The sequence below is a fragment of the Eleutherodactylus coqui genome, chromosome 8 (genome assembly GCF_035609145.1).
Source record: "Eleutherodactylus coqui strain aEleCoq1 chromosome 8, aEleCoq1.hap1, whole genome shotgun sequence".
NCBI classification, from domain to species: Eukaryota; Metazoa; Chordata; class Amphibia; order Anura; family Eleutherodactylidae; genus Eleutherodactylus; species Eleutherodactylus coqui.
The window spans coordinates 184,515,322-184,536,695 of NC_089844.1; the positions used below are offsets into that span (position 1 = coordinate 184,515,322).

Genomic DNA, 21,374 nt, shown 5'->3' on the forward strand with positions numbered 1-21,374 from the left:
GTAACACAATGTTGTCACAAGGTTAGAAGAACACAGAAAAAAAAGTAGTTGTTCTACAAACCATTCCCAGAGAACTGCCACGAAGCTGTGCCAATATACAGTAACTGTATAAAGGCTGTATTGCCTGCACGCCATGTGACCTGAAGCTAGACAGCAATAATCACAAACTTACATACCCCAGGCAAAGATTACATATTTGGGACACTTAAGCAATCCTGTAAAATTCCATTTGTTAGTGGTCATTCCTGGACTGTAAATAAGTGGAAGCAAGTGTTGTGGACCATAGAAACACGGTGAATCATCTTCCGATCAGATGACCGCACTTGGGTGTTGAGGTTTCTTTATAACTGCATCGTGCACACAGTGAAGTTTGGAGAAGGTTCGGATCTGGTGCGGAGGTGTTTATGCTGGGAAGGATTAGGCTATTGGTTATAGGGAAGTCCACCCCCAATGCCAATGGGTACAGAGACATATTCCAGTGGCAATACTTTGGTACAGCTCTGTGTCTCTACCAACATGACCGATGACCATGTCATACAGCACGCAGTGTTGAGGCTAGCTTTGAGGATCAGAATGTCTTTATATTTCATTGGCCAGCCCAAAGTCCGGATCTCAATCCCATGGAGTATCTTTGGGATGAACTAGAAGCACTGTATTCGTGCATGCCTAACATGTCCATCATCTGCCACCTCACTGTCTGAAGCTCTTCTTATGGAATGGAGGCAAATTCCTTCACACATCTATGGGAATTTTGTAAAAGGCAGTCTTAGGAGCGCTACTGCAGTCATTGAGCCCAAAGGCGGCCCAAAACCGTATTGAAAAATATGAATAAAATTAAATTGCATCTCCTTCTGTGTGTGTCCCAATACTTTTGTCAGCACAGTGTATACTTTGTAGCTAAGTTGTAACATACAGGTTGAGAAGGCAATGACTGGTATATATCCCCACCCATTCCTTGTTTCATTGTTAATTAATTAGTCTCAGTGTTTAATAAATAAAAAAAAAAAAAATGTAGGTCTTGGGAACCCCTTGCACATACAGTCCCTGCCCCACCGACCTTGCTGCTTACTGAACCATGGAGAAGGCAGAGCTGTCAAAGGTTTTGCAAGCAAAAGTAATTCATCTAGAAATCCTGGATGCCCGTGGTCAGTGGACAGTTAGCTGTATGCCAGAGGTATCGGGAGCAGGACCCGCAGCAAGCGCTCTGATGGGACAACCTTTTTAACTTTTGACAGAGAGAGGTCTCCTTATAGATGCAACATAGAGGAAAAAGTGTCTGTGATGCTCCAGGATGGTATTAGGACAGATCGTAGCATTCTCCTTTAGAAGCCGCCTCCGCTATCAAGCAGAGTTCACTAACCAGTATAAAAGAAAATTAAAGCGGACAAAATTCTATCCTGGGACTGGAGAGGGTGGGTGGTATATTATCTGCCGGCCATCTGATTTTCTAGTTTTGGGTTCCATTTCTGGCTGTCCAAGGTAGCTAATGCAAACTTCAGACTACCAAACCCATAGTGTATTGGTATGATTAGACTATCAATTCACTGTACCTGCTGTCTGATTGGCCACTACTGCTCATGTGGCTAGTCAAAGAGAAGTGTGCAATTAGCTATATAGAAAATTGTAGCGGCCATCCTTGATGGCCAAAAACGGGGAGCAGAACTAGTGGATTGGGCGGACGGTAGAGAAGAAAAATAATAGGCAATATACTGTTAACGAAAGTACTGGGCCACAACCAATCATGTGCTGCCAGGTAAATCAGATGTGTGAACATTAGGTATAAAGAAGAGTATCACACAGGCATATCCCAGTACTGAAACCATCAGGTTGGGGGGATGTCACCAGGTGTAGAGCAGACAATGGGGTCTGGTGAGGAGATGTCACCAGGTGTAGAGCTGCCAACAGGGTCTGGTGGGGGGGATGTCACTAGGTATAGGGCCGACAACGGGGTCAGGTGGGGGGGAGGTCACTAGGTTTAGAGCCGACAACGGGGTCAGGTGGGGGGGAGGTCACCGGGTGTAGAGCTGACAACCGGGTTTGGTGGGGGGAGATGTCACCAGGTGTAGAGCCGACAACAGGGTCTGGTAGGGGGATGTCACCAGGTGTAGAGCTGACTATGGGGACTGGTGGTGGGATGTCACCAGGTGTAGAGCTGTCAACCCGGGTTCAGTGGGGGGGATGTCACCAGGTGTAGAGCCGACACTTGGGTTTGGTGGGGGAATGTCACCAGGTGTAGAGCCGACAACCGGGTTTGGTGGGGGGGGGGGGATGTCACCAGGTGTAGAGCTGACAACCGGGTCTAGTGGGGGGGATGTCACCAGGTGTAGAGCTGACAACCGGGTCTAGTGGGGGGGATGTCACCAGGTGTAGAGCCGACAACCGGGTCTGGTGGGGGGATGTCACCAGGTGTAGAGCCGACAACGGGGTCTGTTGGTGGGATGTCACCAGGTGTAGAGTTGACAACAGGGACTGGTGGTGGGATGTTACCAGGTGTAGAGCTGCCAACGGGGTCTGCTGGGGGGATGTCACCTGGTGTAGAGCAGACAACGGGGTCTGGCGGGGCGGATATCACCAGGTGTAGAGCCGACAACAGGGTCTGATGGGGGATGTCACCAGGTGTAGAGCTGACAGCGAGGTCTGTGGGGGGGATGTCACCAAGTGGAGAGCTGGCAACGGGGTCTGGTGGGGATGTCAACAGGTGTAGAGCTGACAATGGGGTCTGGTGGGGGGGATGTCAGCAGGTGTAGAGCTGACAATGGGGTCTGGTGGGGGGGATGTCACCAACCTATCAGTACAGGACATTGCAGCTTCTGGACCTTCCAGAGTCCACTGTTGGCCATGTTATTGGGAGATGGAGACCATCCGGTGTTTGCAGTGCTGCCCCATTCAGGGAGACCTCAAACTGCCAGAATGCGGACAACGATGCCTTGTACGAGCTGTGAAGACATCACACACATTGTCTGCCCTTGCTCAGGAGATCCCACAGGACATTGGACATCCATTTGCACCAGAACCAATTGAAGGGAATGGCGTGTGAAGGGTTACCATGGAAGAGCAGCTGCACACAACATCCCAGCAGTGACTGCACAGCAGCACTTGTGATGGTGCTTGGAGTGACGGACTGTAAGTGGGAGGAAGCAAGTGTTGTAGATAGATGAATCACATTAACCATCTTCCGATCAGATGGCCGCACTTGGGTTTGGCGATTGCCTGGAGAGCGGTTTCTGTAAGCTAAGGCACACGACTGGCATGTATATGAAGCCTGGATGGTAATGGACAAATCCCTCATGGTTCATTCATTAAGTAGAACTGAGCTTCAGAAAAAATAGATCCCAGAATGCACTGCTTGAGGAGAGCGCATCTCTTCTTACTTGTAGCATGCATGTGTTGTGACTTGTTACCATTCTGGTGGTTTGGTGAAGTGTTTTGCTAACATTAAATGTCTCAGGAGAATTTTGCTTAAATGCTTTCTTTTTCCCTAAGCCATTTCTGAAAACGCACAGTTTAATTAAGTACAATACTGCAGCTAGAAGTAATCACCAGTTCCCACAAATAATTTGTGGTTTCAGTGATGTGCCCTAAGCACAGCTGAGACATGCCAAAGCCGTGCGTCAACCCTCTGAATGGGAAAATTGACTTGTACAATGACACAACCGGCTCTGTTAGATGCATGACTGATGAAATGTAGGACTACAAAGTCTGCCTTCCATATGTCAGCTTCACATTCACTCTATGCGGTCTCCATGGGGACATTTAGCACCAGCATTGTCTTCTTTGTTTTAGGCACAAAAGATTAAAAAGTTATTAAAAAAGCAAGAAAAAGTTCTGTGACGCAGTTTACCGCATTAAGTTAAAGTTTGCTGCATTTGTATATGATTCGGTAACAGGCGGTCAGCTCAGGGGTGCCGCTATCCTCTCCCTCACCTGGGACATAAATCCTGCTTTATTAATCTTATTTTTATGCTTTTTTTCTTTTTGTTAGCCCCTTAGAGAACTTGAACTGACGATCATCTGGTCACATGTACACATCGCAATCCTTCAGTATTGCAGTATATCACAGATTTAATGACTTTCTATTAGGCCCTGCCATAAGCACCAGGCTACCATGGTAACTAAATGGCAAGTGACATAGTGAGCCTCCTCCCTCTGTCAGGCCATTTAAATGCCACTGTCAGAGGAGGTAAGTTCTGGATGGGACCAGGGAGTCACTCGATCTTGTGCATCTGGACTTTTCCAAACTGTGCCGCATAAAAGGTTGGTATATAAGATGAGAATGCTTGGTCTGGGGAGGGTGTGTGTAAGTGGGTAAGTAACCAGTCAGTGATAGAAAGCAGAGGGTGGTTATAAATGGTACATACTCTGACTTGCTCACCATTACTAGTGGGGTACCACAGGGGGCAGTATTGGAGGGGTCACCATTATTAGTAGGGTACCACAGGGGGCAGTATTGGAGGGGTCACCATTACTAGTGGGGTACCACAGGGGGCAGTATTAGGCTGTGTTCCCATGTACAAGTACCAGCTTGTGGGTGAGACTCCACTCAGCCGCAGCTGCCCATAGCCGTACGATCTTGCTGACCTTATCGGCAAGACTGCGCTTCCGTTGGCGACTGCGGTTGGGTGGACTCTCAGCAGTAAGCCTGGTACCTGTACATGGGAAGAAACCCTTAGAGGGGTCACCATTATCAGTATTTGAAGAATTTTTTTTTACTATATAACGACATTCTGGAGAGATTGGGCAGTAAAATATCAATATTTGCAGATGATACAAAACTATGTAAAGTGATTAACATGAGAGGACAGAATGCCGGTACATATAGATATGTATACAGTTACATGTAGATCTGGATAAGCTGGGGACTTGGGCAGAAAAGTGTCAAATGAGGTGTAACACTGATACATGTGCGGTTCTGCACACGGGCAGAGAAATACATGTCATCATTACACACTAAATGGGAAACCACTGGGGAACACCGACATGGGAAGGACTTGAGGGTTTTACTTAACTGTAAGCTTAACTGGAGCAACCAGTGTCAGGCAGCTGCTGCCAAGGCAAATAGGATCATGTGGGCATCAGAAGAGGTCTAGGGGCACATGATGAGAACATTGTTCTTCCTCTTTACACGTCACTGGTCAGACTACACATGGAATATTGTGGACAGTTTGGGGAACTGGTACTCATAAAGGACATATCAGAGCTTGAGCGGCTACAAAGGTGGGCAACTAAAGTAATAAATGGAATGGGTGGACTACAATACCCAGAGAGGTTATATCAGGGATCAAGACAGAGATCTCTCTGATAATCTATTATACCCAGGACTGTCACAAGGAGGCGCTCTAATAATGTATAGATATATCACGGAACAGTACAGAGATCTCTACGATCATCTCTTATACCCAGGACTATCACAAGAGGGGGGGGGGGGGTTAAAAACTATGTATAGATATATCAGGGGTCAGTAGAGAGATCTCTCCCATCATCGATTTATACCCAGGACTGTAACAAGGGGGCCCTCTAATAACTATGTATAGATATAACAGGGGTCAGTACAGAGATCTCTCTGATCTATTTATACTCAGGACTGTTACACGTGGGCACACTAATAACTATGTATAGATATATCAGGTCAGTACAGAGATCTCTCCCATCATCTATTTAGACCCAGGACTGTGACTGTAACAAAGGGGCGTCCTCTACGTCTAGAGGAAAGCAGGTTTCTACACCGACGTAGAAGGGGGTTCTTTACTGTAAGAGCAGTGAGACTATGGAACTCTCTGCCTGAGGACGTGGTGATGGGAAACTGACTAAGAGAGTACAAAAGGGTCACTGATTACGTTGAAGGGATGGTGATCCAGGGATTATTCTGCTTGGCAGACTTGGAGTCGGGAAGGAATTTGTCCTCTAAAATGATGAAATTAGCTTCTACTTCATGGGGGGGGGGGGACTGCCTTGCTCTGGATGAACTGGATGGATTTTTAGTTGTTTTCAACTTTACACACTATTAGCCTCATTTATCAATACTGACTAAAAGATAAATTGTTCTTGTTGCCCATAGTAATCAATCAGAGCGCAGCTTTCATTTCTGTACCCGCTGTGGTATAATGAAGCCTGAGCTCTAATTGGTTGAGCCATGAGGATAGTTTCTGTTTTAGACAGTTTTGGTAGGTGAGGCCCAGTGTTATAATATAATCCTAAAGGCTTAGAATAATACAGGATCGGCCTTGCAGGATTTATTTCTGCATGAATATCATTTGAGAAGCGTAGTACTTCTAAGATGAATTTTCAATTTCCCAAAAATCAGGTCTAAAGTATGACATGAAGTGGTGAGTGGAGGATTCTCTGCAGTGACCTCCATCATCATGTACAGTGACCCTGGTGTGATTCACAAGGAAATTAATACAAAGCAGCTGTCTGACTGTTCGGTCGTATCTCTCTTTTCTCATGACTCTCATTTGTAAAAAATGATAGAACTTTTGCTGCCAAAAAGGAGACCTAAGCCGTTATTAATATGGTATATGATATGTAAAATATCACTTAGCGCCATACTCTGTGTGATGTGGATGGCTTTTGGCTACAACTCTGTGGTTTCCTTTATGCAGAATAGATTATCGGAGTCTGGATGTCTACTGCAAATCTCAGTTTTTTTCCTTAACCACTGTTTTTTTTTTATCATTACTATGATGTTTTATAAGCCCTGCTTCATCCACGCATTCATTTTGACTGAGATAACTGAACACTTAGCATCCTTTTACACAGACAGATGAATTGGGGTAGCGACCAAATATGGGATCAACAAGGCAACTGTTAGATGGATTCACAACTGGCTGAGTGATTGTACTCAGAGAGTGGTCATAAATGGTTGCACATCCAAGTGGAAGAATGTATCAAGTGGGATACCACAAGGCTCTGTCCTAGGCCCAGTGTTGTTTGTTTAACATTTTTATAAATGATCTAGATTAGGAAATTGAGGAGAAACTTATCAAATTTGACAACACACAAAGCTAGGAGGGATGGGTAATACTGGAGAAGAGAGAGAGGGGATTCAAAAAGATCTAGAAAAGTTTAAATAGTGGGCCACGGCTAGCAGAATGGTATTTTAAAAGGAGAAATGCAAACGCCTACATCTGGGCAAAACAAAAGAAAAAAGCACACACAGAATGGGGGGAATTGGGCTAAGCAGCAGCACATGTGAAAAAGACTTGGGTATACTAATAGATCTTAGACTGAACATGAGTCAACAATGTGATGCAGTAGCAAAAAAAGGCAAACACAGTTCTGGGATGTATTACGAGAAGCATGGAGTCTAAATCACGTGAAATCATTATCCCCCTCTACTCTTCCTTAGTCAGACCTCATCTGGAATACTGGGTCCAGTTTAAAAAAAATACTGACAAAATGGAGCAAGTTCGGAGAAGAGTCAATGGAATGATGAGCGGTCCGCAAACCATGCCCTATGAGGAAGGGTTAAAGGATCTGGCAATATTTAGCTTGCAAAGAAAGAGGAGACTTAATAGCTGTCTACAAATATCTGAAGGGCTGTCACACTGCAGAGGGATCAGGCCTATTCTCATCTGCACAAGGAAAGACTAGAAGAAATAGGATAAAACTGAAAGGGAGGAGACACAGATTAGATATTAGACAGTGAGGGGATCAATGATTGAAACAGATTACCACGGGAGGTGGTCAGAGGTGGTCACTTCAATGGAAGTCTTCAGAGGCTGGACAGACATCTGTCTGGGATTCCAGCATTGAGAAGAGTGTTGGACCAGATGACCCTGGAGGTCCCATCCAGTTTTAATCTATGATTCTAAGATACATCAAGTCAACCGGTGCCCCTTTAGTTGCAGTTTTAATAATCATGAGATTTTTTCGTCAGTTGTTAGTGTGATCCTTTGTTTCCCGTCATACAGTCTCATTACCAACAAACTGCATATACTTCTCTACAAGAGAGGACATGGTGCCAACAAACAATGATTTTGATATCTTCATAAAAGATGCAGTCAACAACATGTCAGTGGATTATCATTCGTCGTCCAATCACTGGGCAAGGATTGTGAATGACATAAACTTGGCTCTGGCGATTACCGCTCTGGGTACAAGGACTTTACTTTAACTGTTATCTGTTTTCCAATGCAGTCATGTAATATCTTATCAGGATGTATGGGCGGTGCTGCTGCTTGTACAGCTCTCCTTCAAGTGCAGCGACTCGTCCGACTCCCTGTAGACATGGTGCCCGAAGTACTTGATAGGGATAATAACGGCCACCTAGATGATGCAACTAGAGCATCACTAAAGAGTGGAGGGGTTATTAGCCATCCTATAGAGTAATGCAGCCACATCCTCTGTAGGGGGCAAAGAGGATGCACTACATGAGGCAAAGAGGTCCCTGTGTCAAGCCATGAGGCAAAGAGGGGGTCCCTGTGTCAAGCCATGAGGCAAAGAGGGGGTCCCTGGGTCAAGCCATGCGGCAGCATCTGCAATCTGTATTCCCCGACAAATCCGACTTACAAAAATGAATAGCCCCGGTGTGTGACACTTTGGGATGCCATGATGTGGACTTGAATATGTAGTTATGTACTATGGGGAAATACATTTTGATGTACCAGGCATTTTGTATATATCTTTGTCTCTCTCCCTCTGCCAATCCTTTTCTGTTCTTTTTCTCTGTATATTCTCCACTATTTGTTGTCTAGACTTTGTTTCCTCTTCATTCCTCTGCAGTTGCTGCATGTAAGACCTGGCCATGAGCACAGTGTGGTTGAGAGGTCCACCACGATAATCTGGTGTCATAATGAAGCTTCAGTTCCATGTTTAGATATCTGCTCTGTAACATTCACTCCCATGAATTCTCCTGACTCTAGACTATCAACTGGATTGCATCTAACGCCTCCACCCTCCAAAAACAATCAGCCAAAACTTAACCATGAATACAGCATCCCAAGGCCTCGTGTAATTCTTCTTCAAAGTATTGGTCTGTTAAGTGTTGTTTTGTTTGATAGTTTTGTTACATTCCTCATACCAGACTGTCAAAATAATTCTGAAACATATACTACAACCAATAGTAATACTAAAATACAAAATGTATGCTATAGTAGGGATAAAATATGAAATATATAAAATAGCTAACAGTCATGCTTCAATAGGAAATAAATTCTATAATTAATCTTAAGGCTTCATGTCCACGGGGAAAAGAAGATTTTAAATCCGCAGCGGATCACTCGCACGCAGATCCGCGCCCCATTGGAATGCATTGACCACCCACGGGTAGATAAATACCCGCGGATGGTCAATAAAAGTGAATTACAAAAATCCTGGAGCATGAAAAAAAAATTGACATACTCCATTTTAGTGCGGGTCCCCCGCGGGGACGGCTCCCGCAGGCTTCTGTTGAAGCCTATGGAAGCCGTCCGGATCCGCAGGAGACCCGCGCCTGAATTAAACTCACCTGCTCCGGGCGATGCAGATCTTCCTTCGCGGCAGGATCTTCTTTCTTCGGCCCGGCAGATGTGCTCGGCGCATGCGCACGGCACGCAGCCGGCATGCCAAGCACATCCGCCGGGCCGAAGAAAGAAGATCCGGCTGCGAAGAAGAGAAGACCTGCACGGTCCGCGGCGGGTAAGATTATTCTGATTTAATGCCTCATGTCCGCGGGGCAGGAGGGACCCGCTACGGATTCTCCATGGAGAAACCGTAGCGGGCCTGATTTCCCCGTGGACATGAGGCCTAAAATTGAAATACAAAATATGATATAAGGGATTGCAATATAATATGAAGTATATGATAACTAATAGTAATACTAAGATACAAAATACATAACGAACAGCAAAACTAAAATACAAATATATACTGCAATAGTGATAATAAAATACAACTTTTATTGATAATTACTTAAAAAAACCTAATTCTACCCTAAGCCGTATTAAACACTCGTCTAAAGATAGAAAAGCGGAGTAACCACCCCAAAAAGGGCGACCGCACACAGCAACTTAGCCCTACCTGACCTTGCTTTTTCCTTAATAAAAAAAACGGAAGTTATCCAACATTCAGGGTCAGGAGAAACTAGATCTGATCCAAGTAGTAGATAATAGACCAAAAATATATATTAGTTTTGGTAGTTATGCAACTCGTACGTTTAATGACCAAGATGTCATTCAAAGATTAAAAAAATCTTTTTCAAGTGATACCCATTAAACAATTCATGGCTGCTCCACCGGGACCACCAATCCACAACCGGTGTCACGTTTTATAAATATTAATGTCAATTTATCAGATATAAATTTTGTCAAAAATGATTCCATCCTTTCTATTCCCAAATATGGATCAAATCTCAAAATTCTAGAGGTTCCCATTTTTAGATGTCATACCTGCTTCACCACCCGTGGTGCTAACAGATGATGAACGTATATATAAGCACCAGAAGCAGTATATGTTCCATATTGTAATGGCTAACTTGTAGAAAGTGTACTTGCATCAGGATTAGAGATGAGCGAGCGTACTCGTTAGGGCAAATTACTCGAGCGAGTATTGCCATTTTCGAGTACATGCCTGCTTGCCCGAAAAGATTCGCAGGGGGGGGGGGAGATCTCTCTCTCCCCCACGCTCACTCCCGCAACTCACCCCTTACCCCCGCCAGCCCCCAAATCTTTTCGGGCAAGCAGACATGTACTCAAAAAGGCCAATACTCGCTCGACTAATTTTCCTTAACAAGTACGCTTGCTCATCTCTAATCAGGATATATCCAGATATCTTATCGCATCCCTCATAATCAAATATCCATGTTTATAGAAAAATATCCCAGTATGCTAAAAATCCCATCTGTTCCATATTATAATGGTCAGTGGAATGTGAGAGTGCGACCAAAAATGATCAAGGTAAATAATGCAATTGGAGCAACGCACTCCCGTCCCTTTAGATATTACACAGCGCCTTCTAGTGAATACATGGATCCATCCTGGTGTCAAGCATGAGATCAGTCTTTGTTTGATCTGGATACATCCTGATACGCGCCAGTTTTCCACATTTATGAAATCAGTGAAGTTGGACGCGCTCACTTCTGCCTTCCCTATTGTTTTTCCCTGTTTTGCTCGCTATTACAATATGGAACGCACGGCATTCATGGTAAGATGCAGTATTGTGACATTGATATATGCGGTCCCAATTTAGCACCATGTCTACCACTTTGCATTTTTGGGGGTACTGTGTGATGACATTCTCTTGTTCTTTCTGTATGCTTGAAGTCAATGCCTGAGTCTAATATAGTTAATCTATTTTTCACAGTATCTAAAATACTGCATGGTGCAGCCTACATGAATATACCTAATTTACATATCTGCTTGCCATTACAATATGGATTGTATGATACTTGTCGTATTTGTTTGTACCCTAGATGGTGATATCTAAAAATGAGAATCTCAAAAAATTGACATTTGATCCATTTTGGGGAATAGAAAGAATTTGATTATTTTTTTACAGCATTTATATGTGAGACATTTGGTTACATGCATTCAAATTTATAAAACTTCACCATGACATAAGTTGTTGATTGATGAGCCTCTTAAATCTAGCGGTGAAACGTGTAGGTTAAAGAAGTTTATCATTTATATGAATCGGTGTCATGGGTATCATGAGTTTCCATCTTTGAATGACATCTTAGTCGTTGAAGGTACTAGTTACATAATGACCAAAAAACTATTTTTTTTAGTTTTGGTCTATTATCTACTACTGTTATCGGATCTCATTTTTTTCTTGACCCTGGAAATTGGATTCTTCCCCTTTTCCCCCTTCCTCCTTTTTATTATAGGAGAGGCAGGGTGAGGTAGGGCTAAGTTCCTGTATGGGTTCGCCCTTCTCAGGGCGGTTACTCTGCTTTTCCAACTTTATACTAGTGTTTGGGATAGCTTAGGGTACAATTAGGTTTTTGCAAATGAATATTAGTAAAAGTTATGCATTAATGTAAAAGACAGTACACTTTTCTGTGAACCCTAGTAGTTTTTGTGTTTTCGTAATTGCTATTTGTGCTGCAAAGCAGTTACATTCCTGATGATTCTGTGAGACTTTTGATAATAAAATACATAATAACAGTCATGCTTAAATAGGAAATAACACCTATAATTAATCTTAATACTAATATACAAAGTATATGCTATAACTAATTGTAATGCTAAATGATTACTATAGTCCCTTAAGAATAGGCTTATCTAGGGCCTTCCGGACAGTTTTTTTTTTCTTTTTTCATCGGCGCATACATTTTTAACTTTATTTTTACATTGACAAGACTATATAGGGATTTGTCTTTTGCTTTTTTTTTTGAACAAGTTGTAATTTTATCACTTTCTTTTTGGGGTACATATACTGTAATTCACTGGTTAAATTTTAATAATTTTTTGTAGGGGTAATAGAAAAAAGCAATAGATCCTCATGTTGTTTTTGGTGCTTTGTTTACACTGTAAACTGCTCCATATAAATAACTATATACCTTCTTGGTATGGTTACAGTGATACCAAATATGCGCTATATAGTTCTTTAGAGAACTAAGCACACACTGATGAGTTGCTTATCAGTATCCAATTCATAGCCCAGATCCCTTGGTGTGCAACGAAGGATTCAGAGTGTCAAATCCAGTGCAACGTCCAACAACCAATTCCAGCACTGTTTGATCCAGTTTAAAGCTCCAAATTTACGATATGTCCAATACCCTACAGTGAAGCAGATCACCATGAAAATGAACCAGGGGCTACAAGCCATGTGTTTAAAACAGCTCAGTGAAATGTACTTCATTTGGGGCCCTGAAGCAGACGGATGGTCACCGCACCTATGTTAACAAAGGTGCATCGGAAGAAAATGCTTCAATTTGCACGGCTGCATCAGAATTAGACCACAGGTTATTGAGTAGCGTTGCCTTCTACGATGAGTCACGTTTTCTGCTTCATTGAATGGATACACGTTGGGGTGTCAGACAGGAAACGTCAAACAACAGCCAACCATTGCTGGAAGAACACAAGCTGGTGGTGGCAGCATTATGGACTGGTCAATTTTTTTTTTGAGCCGCTCATCCATGTGGGAGGCACTCTGAACCAATTTGGTTATAATTCCATCCTTGCAGATCACATACACCCATAGATGCTGTTTGTCTTCCCTGGGGCAGATGGGATCTTCCAGCAAGACAATGCAGCATGCAAGTCAGCAGGAAGTGGTTGGAAGAGCACGCACAAGACTTCCAAGTACTTCCCCGACCCTCTAATTCCCCAGACTTGAACCCAATTGAGCGTCAGTGGGACCACAAGAGTCGTGTTCACCCTATGGATCCCTCCCCCACGCTCTCTTTGTCATATCATCGTTCATCTGCTATGTAATCGCAAAAGTACTGCAATTCGTTATCCTAGGATCATAGTTTTTCTGGTTTAGGTCCCATATAGTAATCTTGAAAATGTAAAAAAATAAAAATAGTGAAAAAAAAAAGCAAAAAACTGGGTTTTTGCACGCTTTCCCCTGTTTGTATAACTAAAAAAAGAACAAAACTCACAAGCTTGGTATCATGTTAGCCGTAACAACTCGTACAATAAATTAAACTATCACGCACTGCAAAAATCATATTTAAGAAAAAAAAACTGTGTCAGGATACTAATTTTCACCTCCTGAAAAAAAAAAACACAATGAAAGTGACTTTAAAAAAATGCCTTATGTACCCCAATACGGTACCAATAAAAACTTCCACTGGTCACAAAAAACAAGCCTCACAGAGCTCAGTCGATGAAAAAAAATGAATAAAAAATTATGGGACTTTTAATGCAGCGATGCAAAAAAAAAAAAGGATCATTAAAAAAAAAAAAAAAAATTACTGTGCAGAAGTGGAAAACCTAAAAATAATATATAGAATTTTGGTATCGTCGGAATTTTACTAATCCACATAAAAATATGTTTCTTGTCTTTTTGCTGCATAATTAATACAGGATAAAGACAAAGTAAAAAAAACTGGCAGAATTGAGTTTTCACTTTTTGCTATCCAGAAAAATTAAGAACAAGTTTTACAATACATTATATGTACCCAAAAAAATAGTACCAATAAAAACTATAGTTCGCCACATGAAAAACATCCCTCATACGGCCGTGTCAACGGGAAAAAAAAAAGTTATGGCTTTTCATAAGTGGAGATGAAAATCCTACAAAAATCGTAGCGTCCTTAAGGCCGAAATAGACCCTGTCACTAAGGGGTTAATAGTTTATAACTGGACAGTCCTATTAAACATTAGGTAGGATTTGTTATACTATGAGTGATGAAGTGGATACTATTGGTCATCGGTCTGTTTATTTACACATGACTGATTCTTACCTCGTATGTAAATATTGCTTTACCTTGTTCTGCTCCGCCATGATGAGGGCGCTGCGGGTCCGAGGCACGTCGCTCCCCTCTGTGATGTTACTCGGGGCTTGTTTTAAAACTCCCTGTATGAAGTTGGAGCTTTTAACCAGATTGATCAGTGCTGGAACTGGTTTGACCTGCAGTTCTTTGGATTTTACGGCTTTTACTAAATAAAAAAAGTATATATTTTTGTATCACCACATTCCGAGAACTGCAACTTTTTGCACAACTATTGGGTACATATAATTTTTTGACTTTTAGGTTCAGATCTATCCCATGATGCATCAGCACTAGAGATGAGCGAACGTGTCCGTAACGGACACATCCGCACCCGGACACCGGCTTTAGCGAACACTGGAGTGTTCGCGCGTAAGTGTCCGGGTGCCGCCGGGGGGCGGGGAGATGCGCGGCGGCGCGGGCGGCAGTAGCGGGGAACAGGGGGGAGCCCTCTCTCTCTCCCTCTCCCCCCCGCTCCCCGCCGCACCCCCCCGCGCTGCCACGGCGGCCCCCGAACTTTTTCGCCCGAACACCGAGGTGTTCGCAAAGTTCGGTGTTCGGGCGAAAAAGGGGCGGGGCCGAACGTGTTCGCTCATCTCTAATCAGCACAGCATTAGCTTAAGGCTATACCATTTTTGCCTGCTGTGGGAATAGTTTAATTATCATTACTTTCCATATTCTTCTAAATAATCTACAGCCCATAAGTATAAAGTCAGGAGGGTGAGCTGTGATCTCCTCTGTTATCCCTGTGTGGTCATCGTGACTAAGTTTGACAGGAGTGTCTGTGTCCCCCTACAGGCATTTTTATTTTTGAGAGATCCATGTAATAGTATCAGACAAACTGACAATCTGACTAGAAAGTTAATCTGTGACCGCAAGTAGATCTGAGCTGGTCATAACTGAACCATCTGAAGAAAAAGAGGCCAGATGTTTCAGACAGTACTGGCCCACTTATATATCCGGGGGATAGCTACAAGGTGAATGAATAAAAGTCACCGGAGTGGCTCTTTAACAAAATATCATAAAATGTGTGTGGCATTTGTACTGAAAGTGTTCTGCATGTTGTGATCCAGACTTGTGCATGATCCATGTGATGTTACTGGCTGTAGTAAACCTTCTCATGCAAGACTTTTTATTCTAGGCTGGCAGTGTGACACCTAAGTCTCCCTCCACTGATATTTTTGACATGGTTCCCTTTACCTCACTTCCCTCTGAATCTGCCACACCTACAAGAAATGGTACTCAGCTACCACCTGTGCCCAACAGGTCGACTGAAATAAGTAAGTTATTTTGATGTAACAAAAAAAAAAAAAAATCTGTGAAAACTGTTTTTTTCCCCCTTCATAGACATTCCAAGCATATCCAAAGTAGCAATGTCTGATCGGGTGGAGGAGTCTAAGCACGTGGTCTCCATTGAATCCAGTCAAGGAAAGGGTTGTGACTAGAGATGAGCGAGCACCAAAATGCTCGGGTGCTCGTTACTCGAGACGAACTTTTCGTGATGCTCGAGGGTTCGTTTCGAGTAACGCACCCCATTGAAGTCAATGGGCGACCCGAGCATTTTTGTATATCGCCGATGCTCGCTAAGGTTTTCATTTGTGAAAATCGGGGCAATTCAAGAAAGTGATGGGAACGACACAGCAACGGATAGGGCAGGCGAGGGGTTACATGTTGGGCTGCATCTCAAGTTCCCAGGTCTCACTATTAAGCCACAATAGCGGCAAGAGTGGCCCCCCCCCCCCCCCTCTCAACAATTTTTACTTCTGAAAAACCCTCATTAGCAATGCATACCTTAGCTAAGCACCACACTACCTCCAACAAAGCACAATCACTGCCTGCATGACACTCCGCTGCCACTTCTCCTGGGTTACATGCTGCCCAACTCCCCCTGCACGACCCAGTGTCCACAGCGCACACCAAATTGTCCCTGCGCAGCCTTCAGCTGCCCTCATGCCACGCCACACTCATGTCTATTTATAAGTGCGTCTGCCAGAGGAACCGCAGGCACACACTGCAGAGGGTTGGCACGGCAAGGCAGCGACCCTCTTTAAAAGGGGCGGGGCGATAGTCCACAATGCTGTACAGAAGCAATGAGAAATCCAATCCTGTGCCACCTCCATCTGGAGCTGCACACGTGGGCATAGCAATGGGGAACCTATGTGCCACAAACTATTCATTCTGTCAAGGTGTCTGCATGCCCCAGTCAGACCGCGTTTTTTTATAAATAGTCACAGGCAGGTACAACTCCGCAATGGGAATTCCGTGTGCACCCACAGCATGGGTGGCTCCATGGAACCCACCGGCTGTACATTAATATATCCCATTGCATTGCCCATCACAGCTGAGGTAATAATGTCATGTTTAATGCAGGTGGTCTTCGGCCCACACTGCATGCCCAGTCAGACTGGGGTTCTTTAGAAGTGGACACAGATGCATTTACAACTCCCTGTGGACCCACAGCATGGGTGGGTGCCAGGAAGCCACCGGCGGAACATAAAAATATCCCATTGCATTGTCCATCACAGCTGAGGTAGTAATGTCATGTTTAATGCAGGTGGGCTTCGGCCCACACTGCATGCCCCAGTCAGACTGGGGTTCTTTAGAAGTGGAAACAGATGCATTTACAACTCCCTGTGGACCCACAGCATGGGTGGGTGCCAGGAAGCCACCGGCGGTACATAAAAATATCCCATTGCAGTGCCCAACACAGCTGATGTAACGTCAGCTGTAATGCAGGTGGGCTAAAAATTTATTTCATTACACTGTAGGCGAGGGCCCACAAAAATTGCTGTATCAACAGTACTAATGTACATCAGAAAAATTGCCCATGGCCAACCAAGAGGGAAGGTGAAACCCATTAATCGCTTTGGTTAATGTGGCTTAATTGGTAACTAGGCCAGGAGGCAGCCCAGTTAAAATAAAAATTGGTTGAGGTGAAAGTTTCAACGCTTTAATGAGCATTGAAACGTATAAAAATTGTTTAGAAAAATTATATGACTGAGCCTTGTGGGCCTAAGAAAAATTGCCCGTTCGGCGTGATTATGTGAGGTTTCAGGAGGAGGAGGAGGAGGAATATTATACACAGATTGATGAAGCGAAAAGGTCCCCGTTTTTGATGGGGATACAGAACTATGCTTCCATCCGCGGGTGCAGCCTACGTATTGCTTAGGTATCGCTGCTGTCCGCTGGTGGAGAAGAGAAGTCTGGGGAAATCCAGGCTTTGTTCATCTTGATGAGTGTAAGCCTGTCGGCACTGTCGGTTGACAGGCAGGTACGCTTATCTGTGATGATTCCCCCAGCCGCACTAAACACCCTCTCTGACAAGACGCTAGCCGCAGGACAAGCAAGCACCTCCAGGGCATACAGCGCGAGTTCAGGCCACGTGTCCAGCTTCGACACCCAGTAGTTGTAGGGGGCAGAGGCGTCACGGAGGACGGTCGTGCGATCGGCTACGTACTCCCTCACCATCCTTTTACAGTGCTCTCGCCGACTCAGCCGTGACTGGGGAGCGGTGACATAGTCTTGCTGGGGAGCCATAAAGCAGTCAAGGGCCTTAAAGAGTGTTGCCCTGCCTGTGCTGTACATGCTGCCTGATCTCCGCGCCTCCCCTACTACCTGGCCCTCGGAACTGCGCCTTCTGCCACTAGCGCTGTCGTATGGGAATTTTACCATCAGTTTGTCCGCCAGGGTCCTGTGGTATAGCAACACTCTCGAACCCCTTTCCTCTTCGGGTATGAGAGTGGAAAGGTTCTCCTTATACCATGGGTCGAGCAGTGTGTACACCCAGTAATCCATAGTGGCCAGAATGCGTGTAACACGAGGGTCACGAGAAAGGCATCCCAACATGAAGTCAGCCATGTGTGCCAGGGTACCTGTACGCAACACATGGCTGTCCTCACTAGGAAGATCACTTTCAGGATCCTCCTCCTCCTCCTCCTCTTCCTCCTCCTCCTCCTCCTCCGGCCATACACGCTGAAAGGATGACAGGTCAGCAGCAGGTGTACCCTCACCAGTGGGCCAAGCTGTCTCTTCCCCCTCCTCCTCATCTTCCTCCTCCTCCTCTTCCTCCTCCTCCTCCTCCTCACCGCGCTGAGATATAGACAGGAGGGTGCTCTGACTATCCAGCGACATACTGTCTTCCCCTGGCTCTGTTTCCGAGTGCAAAGCGTCTGCCTTTATGCTTTGCAGGGAACTTCTCAAGAGACATAGCAGAGGAATGGTGACGCTAATGATTGCGGCATCGCTGCTCACCACCTGGGTAGACTCCTCAAACTTTCCAAGGACCTGGCAGATGTCTGCCAATCAGGCCCACTCTTCTGAAAATAATTGAGGAGGCTGACTCCCACTGCGCCGCCCATGTTGGAGTTGGTATTCCACTATAGCTCTATGCTGCTCATAGAGCCTGGCCAACATGTGGGGCGTAGAGTTCCACCGTGTGGGCACGTCGCACAGCAGTCGGTGCACTGGCAGATGAAACCGATGTTGCAGGGTGGCAGCGTCCGTGTGGGACTTGCGGAAATGTGCGCAGAGCCGGCGCACCTTTCCGAGCAGGTCTGACAAGCGTGGGTAGCTTTTCAGAAAGCGCTGAACCACCAAATTAAAGACGTGGGCCAGGCATGGCACGTGCGTGAGGCTGCCGAGCTGCAGAGCCGCCACCAGGTTACGGCCGTTGTCACACACGACCATGCCCGGTTGGAGGCTCAGCGGCGCAAGCCAGCGGTCGGTCTGCTCTGTCAGACCCTGCAGCAGTTCGTGGGCCGTGTGCCTCTTATCTTCTAAGCTGAGTAGTTTCAGCACGGCCTGCTGACGCTTGCCCACCGCTGTGCTGCCACGCCGCACGAAACCGACTGCTGGCGACGTGCTGCTGCTGCTGACACATCTTGATTGCGAGACAGAGGTTGCGTTGGAGGAGGAGGAGGAGGAGGAGGGTGGTTTAGTGGAGGAAGCATACACTGCCGCAGATACCACCACCGAGCTGTGGCCCGCAATTCTGGGGGTGGGTAGGACGTGAGCGGTCCCAGGCTCTGACTCTGTCCCAGCCTCCACTAAATTCACCTAATGTGCCGTCAGGGAGATATAGTGGCCCTGCCCGCCTGTGCTTGTCCACGTGTCCGTTGTTAAGTGGACCTTGGCAGTAACCGCGTTGGTGAGGGCGCGTACAATGTTGCGGGAGACGTGGTCGTGCAGGGCTGGGACGGCACATCGGGAAAAGTAGTGGCGACTGGGAACTGAGTAGCGTGGGGCCGCCGCCGCCATCATACTTTTGAAGGACTCCGTTTCCACAACCCTATACGGCAGCATCTCCAGGCTGATAAATTTGGCTACGTGCACGTTTAACGCTTGAGCGTGCGGGTGCGTGGCGGCGTACTTGCGCTTGCGCTCAAACACTTGCGCTAGCGACGGCTGGACACTGCGCTGACAGACATTGCTGGATGGGGCCGAGGACAGCGGAGGTGAGGGTGTGGGTGCAGGCCAGGAGACGGTAGTGCCTGTGTCCTCAGAGCGGGCTTGGATCTCAGTGGCAGGTTGGGGCACAGGGGGAGAGGCAGCGGTGCAAACCGGAGGCGGTGAACGGCCTTCGTTCCACCTTGTGGGGTGCTTGGCCATCATATGTCTGCGCATGCTGGTGGTGGTGAGGCTGGTGGTGGTGGCTCCCCGGCTGATCTTGGCGCGACAAAGGTTGCACACCACTGTTTGTCGGTCGTCTGCACTCTCAGTGAAAAACTGCCAGACCTTTGAGCACCTCGGCCTCTGCAGGGTGGCATGGCGCGAGGGGGCGCTTTGGGAAACAGTTGGTGGATTATTCGGTCTGGCCCTGCCTCTACCCCTGGACACCGCACTGCCTCTTGCAACCTGCCCTGCTGCTGCCCTTGCCTCCCCCTCTGAAGACCTGTCCTCAGTAGGCGTAGCAAACCAGGTGGGGTCAGTCACCTCATTGTCCTGCTGCTCTTCCTCAGAATCCTCGGTGCGCTCCTCCCTCGGACTTAATGCGCTTACTACTACCTCACTGATAGACAACTGTGTCTCATCGTCATCGGCCTCCTCACCCACTGAAAGGTCTTGAGACAGTTGCCGGAAGTCCCCAGCCTCATCCCCCGGACCCCGGGAACTTTGCAATGGTTGGGCATCAGTCACGATAAACTCCTCTGGTGGGAGAGGAACCACTGCTGCCCAATCTGAGCAGGGGCCCGAGAACAGTTCCTGGGAGTCTGCCCGCTCCTCAGAATGTCTCATTTTCATGGAGTGAGGAGGCTGGGAGGAAGGAGGAGCAGCAGCCAGAGGATTCTGAGTTGCAGCAGTGGACGGCGCAGAACTCTGGGTGGACGATAGGTTGCTGGAAGCACTTTCTGCCATCCACGACAGGACCTGCTCACACTGCTCATTTTCTAATAAAGGTCTACCGCGTGGACCCATTAAATGTGCTATGAATGTGGGGGCGCCAGAAACGTGCCTCTCTCCTAATCCCGCAGCAGTCGGCTGCGATACACCTGGATCAGGAGCTCGGCCTGTGCCCACACCCAGACTAGGGCCTCCGCGTCCTCGGCCGCGCCCACGTCCTCTAGGCCTACCCCTACCCCTCAGCATGCTGTATTACCAGGAATGCAGAAACACAACGCTGTAATTAAATGTGCCGCTTATTGGCCTGTGGTTGGAGGCTGAGTTCGCTTACGGAACGCCAGGAAATAATTTGGCGCAAGCCTGCTGTAACACTTAGCTGGCTACGTATTTATTTGGAGAACTAATACCCCCAGCAGACACGGACCCAGAACACTGAGCACAGTGACAGGCAGGCCAAATAGATTTTTTTCCAATATTATTTTGAAAAGGACCACTGCGTATATTCAATCTATAATATATGTCTTCTAGCCCTGCCTACACAATTCTGTCCCTGATGTGTGTGTCACGGAACTGCAGTGTTGCACTGTTATTAACTGCAACAGACCGGTGATTTCAGAGCCAGGAAATAATTTGGCGCAAGCCTGCTGTAACACTTAGCTGGCTGCGTATTTATTTGGAG

General features: G+C 46.1%; 1 protein-coding gene across 5 annotated transcripts in view; it reads left to right on the forward strand.

Moving 5' to 3' along the window:
- GULP1 (GULP PTB domain containing engulfment adaptor 1) overlaps nucleotides 1-21,374 on the forward strand; it is a 308,401-nt gene that overhangs the window by 269,621 nt on the left and 17,406 nt on the right. For 3 of the 5 annotated variants that reach the window (XM_066577081.1, XM_066577083.1, XM_066577082.1), the window contains 2 exons: nucleotides 8,722-8,949; nucleotides 15,498-15,636. In XM_066577081.1, the coding sequence (XP_066433178.1) occupies nucleotides 8,722-8,949; nucleotides 15,498-15,636 (367 nt within the window). The remainder of the gene's footprint in view (nucleotides 1-8,721; nucleotides 8,950-15,497; nucleotides 15,637-21,374) is intronic. The other 2 variants (XM_066577084.1, XM_066577085.1) reach the window with 1 other exon arrangement.